General features: G+C 44.4%; 1 protein-coding gene across 1 annotated transcript; it reads right to left on the bottom strand.

Annotated features, from left to right (window-relative positions):
- Positions 1-3,805: 3,805 nt before the first annotated feature.
- LOC120309709 (uncharacterized protein K02A2.6-like) lies at positions 3,806-6,358 on the bottom strand (the record flags this gene model as incomplete). The annotated part of the gene is made up of 3 exons (XM_039347226.1): positions 3,806-3,927; positions 4,543-5,382; positions 5,443-6,358. Coding segments are annotated over 3 exons (1,878 nt in total), but the record flags the coding sequence as incomplete, so codon positions are not given.
- Positions 6,359-6,979: the final 621 nt, after the last annotated feature.

Here is a 6,979-nt window from a genome sequence, read left to right as displayed (position 1 = left end):
TTCAAGCCTAAATCTGCACTAAAACTCACAGTCTTCTGGTTTTTGATGCCTTAACTCTTAGACCAAATTGGCTCATAATGTTCCATTTAAATTTTGTAATTTATTTTAATTAAAAAGATAAGAGCATGCAAAGTGACAGCATCACTTATAAACTTATTTTTTTGATCCTAACATAGTCATTTTTAGAAAATAGAAATGAAAGGAAACTATATTCTGTTTAGGAAAAGAAAGCAAAAATGCTTACCTGTTCTCCATAAAATGACATAGGAATCAGTATTCAAGGATTTTAAAGGGTGATAGAATAGAATAATAACTTTATTGTTACTTTGAATATACACTAATAAATGACTAGTCACATGTATTATTATAGCCATTTTATGAGAATATCCCAACATAATCTCAAAATTCCAAATGAGATTTCAAGGAATTCAGCATGGATCAAAGACCAAGATGATAATTCTAGGGTGAATAAAAAGGAGTCAATTTCATATTAAATAATTAATACTAGATGTTTGATTGTTAGCTGGACAAGCCGCAAGCAGAAAATATCTTTTTCGTTCATATGCTAGCAATGTTTCACTCCTTCAGAGATCATACATAATACTTCACTTTTCTGATAAATATTAATACATACTTATTGAATAATGTTAACATCAAACCATGCATCAATCTGAAGTACCCTACAAAGTAAATACTTAAATGAAGAGCTGGTCTGATACTAAACATGATAGTAAAACTAGAGTGATAATGTTTTATTGTTGTTGTTTTTCTTTCCTGCAAGCTGAACCTCTTTATGAAAACACATTTTCAGCACATACTTATGTATTATCTATGAGTATTGTGTTTGCATAGTGATAAAAATAGTTGAATTTAACAATTTCTACTGCTTTTTTAAGGCAGCAGATTTAATAATTTAATGTTTAATAAAATATTGTCACTATTAGAAGGAAAAGATCTGCCAGAAAAAAAATGTAATTTGTCTTGCCAGTCTTCCATTTAAAAATAACTTAAGCTACTATTTTGTCCTCATGGTCTTAGTTAAGGTTAGTATATCAAGGCTTCGACTACAAGATTGTTTAGTTCTTTGTATCATTTTGCAACTACATGTGATATAGAGGTTTTTTTTCTCACTTGCATTTGATCATCATTGGTTAGAAAACACAATCTTTGTTCTTATATGGGTTAGTCAACCTTTTTACTACCAGTGTTTGTACTTTGGTTGATACATCTAAGGGTAAAATAGGCATGAATGTCATGAAGTATTGCTGTTGATGAATAGAGCAACATTCTTAGCCTCTCTGGCTATTCACACACACACACACACACACACACACACACACAGAGAGAGAGAGAGAGAGAGAGAGAGAGAGAGAGAGAGAGAGAGAGAGAGAGAGAGAGAGAGAGAGAATTTCTTGCCAAGAGATTTTTTTTTTTAGCATTCAGTGATATAATGAAGGGATATTTTTGAAGCATTTGTTTGGACAGTTCCCTATTGCTCACAACCTGTAGATTCTCCTATCTGCTCTAAATGGTTCATGACATTTTCTCTTTCTCCAAATGGTAAGAATTCAAACCCAAATTTGTTTAAAAATAAACAGTTAAAGCTCTTTAAGCTCCTTAAAGAGGAGGCATGTATTTATAATTTATAATAGGCATATATTGAGCAAAGTGGTAGACTAAGGTGAAGAAGCTTGCCTCCCACTGAGAAGGTTGATAGTTCAATCCTAGGCAGCAATGGATGTTTCTCTATCAAAAAAAAAAAAAAAAAATCTGCCTTAAACTCCATGTAGGCAACAGGAAGGGCATCCAATCAGTAAATGCTCAGCTCCATTTAGTTTCCCTGAATCCATCCTTCTAAAAGGGATTACAGGGTTATAAAAAGACAACAATAACAACAACAATTAGTTATATATTAAGTTAAAATAGAGAAAAAATGTTCTAGCTAGTTGCTCTAACTGTCCCCAGAAAAATGTATCAGCTTCACCACACATGTAGCACCATTAGTCCATGAACTGTACTGGTTCCTGATGTGTTTGTGTTTACAATTCAAGGTGCTGATTGTAATCTTGGCTTTATTATTAGTTGATTAATCATCAGGACTGCCTTTTCTACTTATTTATTTTGTGAATATTTTTAATTGTTTTGATGTTATTAATTTTTTTAGAATTGTAAGCCAACCAGAATCACTTGGTTTAGTTAGGTATTACAGAAGTTGAATATATAAGCAAAAAATAAATTGATGCCATAGAGAGCTATGGCCTCAGAGTTTATATATTTCTGCTCCTTGGTTCCAATTCACATTTGGAAAATGGTCTGTGATTTAAGTAATGGAGAACACAATAGGAATTTCCATTGTCTTAGAAAAGATGTAGAATGAAAGTGTACTACTATGCAAAGACATATGATTTATTCCCTCTTTTTATTATTTCATGGCGGCAAGTGTGCTGCACCATTAACACAAGATGAGCATCCTTCACAGAGGGGATAGTGGGATTTTACTACATCTTTTAAGATATAAAATGTTGAGAAAAGCTGCTGTCCATAAGATATTATTTAAACCAATCAACCAACCAACTCGAAACTGAGGAGAAGAGGTATAAAAAGAGTGCCCATCACTGTAAATGTTAACTATTTGAAATACAGCAACAAGAATACTGTTGCGTCCTTGGCGGGAAAGCAGACACGAGAAGCAGCTGGAGTTCTCAGTTTCTTTTATTCAGCGTTCAGCTTACAGGAAGATGGCTTCAGCCTCGCCCAAACGCCTCGCAGCCTCTTATATAGGCAACTCCCGGGTAAATGGGTTACTTTTCCCGCGCCAGCACCCGCGCATGCGCACGGCGCTGGCGACAGCCTGTCTGGTCCCGGGCAGCTTTGCACCTGCCCGGGACTGCCTGCAAACGCCCGAGCCGTTTGCAAAGGCTCGGGACATAACACCCCTTTCCCCCGGCTAAAACTACTACCAACATACAACATTTATTTTATATGACATTTTGCTCCCCAATGTTCCCACTGTTTACTGGCTTTTGTTTTGCCAGCAATGTTATGTAGTCTTCTAGGTACTTGGGAGATTTCTTTGCTCTCTGTGACCTTCTTAGCTCTGGATTACTGGCATAAGTCCCCTGACTGGAGGGAGGCGTGAGCCTTTTCTCTCTATTGTGCCCTGGTGTCTTCCAAGGACTGTGCCCCAATGCCTGGCCTGCTCGCTTGCCCACCGGGCTCGTCAGGCCAGGGCTTCTGTTGCTTTGTGACCTGGTTGACCTGCCTAGCTGTAGACCCTCGGGCCCCTTGAAGTGATAGCCGCTGCTGGGCGTCTCTGTAGGACCTCCTAGGTCAGTCCAAGACCTGTCAGGAGGCTGTCCATTCCCTGAACCCCATTCTGTGTTCGGGCTCGTGTGGGTTTCTGTACTTTCCCAAAACTCAGGTGTTCCCTGATTTGTGCTAGGGTTGTTGTAGTCGGGACTTGGTTCCTCGACTACTCTGTGTATGTTTGACCCCCTGTAGGATTTGGGGTAAGGTCAGGCCAACCTTGGGAATTGTGTGCCAGCTCTCTTGCGGGGAATGATTTGTTGGGATGCCCCCGGGTATCCTCCCTGGCTGGAGTAGGCGTGAGTGCCTGTTGTGTGGGTAAGCTCCATGACTTCCTTTTCGGAGCAATTGCGGAATCTTGGGACGAGCCGTTTGTGGCTCCCTCAGTGGAGATGGGCAGTAGCTCTTGCCCTTCCCTTTGCTCCAAAGGGTCCCCCTCCCCCCCTGGAAAAGACCCAGGAGTCTCAGCAGAAAAGTCTCGCCTAGAGCGAAGTTGGTCGATTTGCCGACGTAGGACACGACCGTCGTCCAGGGCAACCTCGTAGGAGAGAGGACCTGTGATCCTGGACACAGAAGCGGGGACCCATGTATGACCAGGCCCGTAATTGCGAGCCCAAACCGGGGCACCCACAAGTAGTTGTCTAGGTGCCCTAGGATGTGAGGTAGATGAAGGCAGTCTGTCCGGATGCAACCGGTCAAGTCTAGTAGTAAGTTGGCGCCCCCAACGAAGTTCAGCTGGACTTCTCCCTGTAGAAGTGGACGGTGTGGTGCGATAAGAAAGGAGAAAGTCAGCCAACCTGTGATGCCAGTCCCCGTAGGTGAGTCTCTTCAAGGCGTCCTTTGCGATGCGCACCATGCGTTCAGCCATACCGTTGGTGGACGGGTGAAAAGGCGCAGACGTGGCATGACGAATCAGGTTTGCCTGTAAGAAAGCTTGGAATTCGGAGGAGGTGAATTGAGGGCCGTTGTCGGACACAATGACATCTGGCAGCCCGTGTGCAGCAAAAATCCCCCTCAGTACCTGAATAGTCTTTGCAGTGGTGGTGGATGAGACAGGCACAACCTCAAGCCATTTTGAATGGCTGTCAACAAGGACCAAGAAGAACTGGCCCTGAAAGGGCCCAGCGTAGTCAATGTGCACCCTAGACCATGGGGACTGTGTTTCCTCCCATCTATGCACAGGAGCTTGGGGCATCTCTGGGCGAGATCGTTGGCACAGGTGGCATGCGTGCACCTTAGCCTCAATATCTTTATCTAAACCAGGCCACCACAAGTGGCTTCGTGCAAGAGCCTTCATACGGACAATGCCAGGATGACCCTCGTGGAGGGATTCTAAGACCCTAGTCCTCATTGAGGTGGGAATGACAACTCTGTTTCCCCAAAGCAGACAACCCTGAGAAAGGGACAGTTCGTTTCTTTTGGACCAGAAACTCTGAAACTCAGGACTAGGGCAGTGCTCAGGCCACCCGGACAGGACCCAGGAGCGGACACGTGAAAGTGTGTGATCTGTACCCGTTTCAGCGGTAACATCCCTGGCACTAAGAGGGAGCTCGGGCAAGGCTTGGATTGATAGAATGTTGACAGCTGGCGCGGGGTCAGCTTCTACTACTGGCAGAGGCAACCTACTGAGGCCATCAGCATGGCCCATTTCTTTCCCAGGCTTGTGGAGTAATGAAAAATCATATGCAGACAAGAAAATAGACCACCTAAGCATTCTAGGGGAAATGATGTGGGGAGTCTGCTTACGTGTGGTAAACAGTCCCAGCAGAGGCTTATGGTCAGTGAAGACCGTGAAATGCCTGCCATATAGAAAATCGTGGAATTTTTTAATTCCAGCAACAACAGCCAGAGCCTCCCTGTCTATCTGAGCGTAGTTGCGCTCGGCAGAAGACAGTGTTCTGGAGTAGTATGCAATAGGAACCTGAGTTCCATCAGACCTGAGGTGACTCAGGACAGCTCCAACCCCGTAGGGGGACGCATCACAAGCGATGCACACAGGAAGAGACTCGTTGAAATGTGCAAGAACACTGTTAGAAGTGAGCAAGGCCTTGACTTCTTTAAAGCAAGCCTCATGTGCTTGTGACCACAGCCACACAGCTTGTTTGTCTAGTAGCCTGTGAAGAGGCTCAGCTACACTAGCTTTATGTGGAAGAAAAGAATTGTAGAAATTCAGGAGGCCTAGGAAGGCCTGAAGTTCGGCCTTAGACTTTGGCCTGGGTGCTTCTAAAATAGCAGTTAGTTTGGATTCAGCAGGATGAATCCCAGCAGCATCAATTTTGAATCCCAGAAATTCAGTAGAAGGCACCCCAATCTTGCATTTGTCTTTTCTGAGCTTGAGGCCTGATTCCCTGAATCTTAACAGGACAGCCCTAAGTCTTTCAGCTAGAATGTGTGTGGAGTCTCCTGCAATCAAGACATCGTCAAAGTAGGGGCAGACCCCTGGTATACCTCGTAGTGTGTTTTCCATTACGCTTTGGAAAATCCCAGGAGCGACATTCACTCCAAACTGTAGCCTTTTTACTTTAAAGGCTCCCCTGTGGGTCACAATGGTCTGAGCTATGGCAGCATCATCATCAACAGGCAGCTGTTGATATGCTTGAGCTAGGTCAAGCTTTGCAAAAACACGCCCCCCCTTGAGAGAGGCCAGGATGTGACTGACCACAGGAACAGGATAGGCATGTTGCTGCAATGCCTTATTGAGTGTGCATTTGTAATCAGCACAAATGCGAATGTCCCCATTTGCCTTTAGAGGCGTGACAATGGGGGTCTCCCACGGGCTGGAATCAACAGGTTCTAGGATTCCCTGTTGGATTAGTTTGTCTAGTTCAGTGTCAATCTTACTTTTTAAAGCAAAAGGGACCCTTCTTGCTTTAATCCTAATGGGAGTGACAGTGGGGTCTAGCTTTAAGGACACAGGTGGTCCTTTGAATGTGCCCAGCTGGGGGCTGAAAACATCTGCAAATTCTTTGCAGACTTCCTGTAGGTCGAGTGTTTGTAAGCTGTTGAGTCCTGTGACGTGTATCCCCAGGGCCTCAAACCAATCGAGTCCTATGAGACTCGTTCGTTCACCCCCTACTACTAATAAGTCTAGTGGACCTTCAAAACTCTTGTATTGCACGTTAAGGGTGGCCTCCCCCTTAACACACACTCTTGAGTTCTGAAAATCTGTTAATACAATATCAGAAGGCCTTAACTTGGCCTTAGACCCACTTCTGGAACAAATCTTCCTAAATGTATGCAATGAAATGATGGACAGGGCAGACCCTGTGTCTAGTTCCATAGATAATGGAACCCCTTGTAGCTTCACGTTGAGTGACAGCTTTTTCTTCATGGGCTTGTGTGTGCCTGTTCTACAGATGCTTCTTCGCGAAGCGCAAAAACCTACCCTATTCTGGCTGGGGAATCTGGTACCTTTCAGGCGTTCTTCTTGGGGTTGTGCCTTTCGTCGGCTCAGACACACAGCTGCAATGTGCCCTTGTTTGCCGCATGCCCGGCAGGTAGCGGAGCGGAACTTGCAGTCGGTTCTTCTGTGGCGACCTCCACAGCCGATGCACTTGAGCGGAGCCGAAGAGCTTCCCTTCTGGTTCTCTTCCTTCGCGGGGTGTAGACGGTCGACTTCCTCGTCCGGATCCTCCTCGGAGTTTCGTCGGACGTCTTCCTGGTGCACGGACGC

Source organism: Crotalus tigris, unplaced genomic scaffold (genome assembly GCF_016545835.1).
Source record: "Crotalus tigris isolate CLP2741 ecotype Arizona unplaced genomic scaffold, ASM1654583v1 scf7180000018057.1800818, whole genome shotgun sequence".
In the NCBI taxonomy this organism is placed as follows: Eukaryota; Metazoa; Chordata; class Lepidosauria; order Squamata; family Viperidae; genus Crotalus; species Crotalus tigris.
This window is presented reverse-complemented; position numbering and strand designations above follow the sequence as displayed.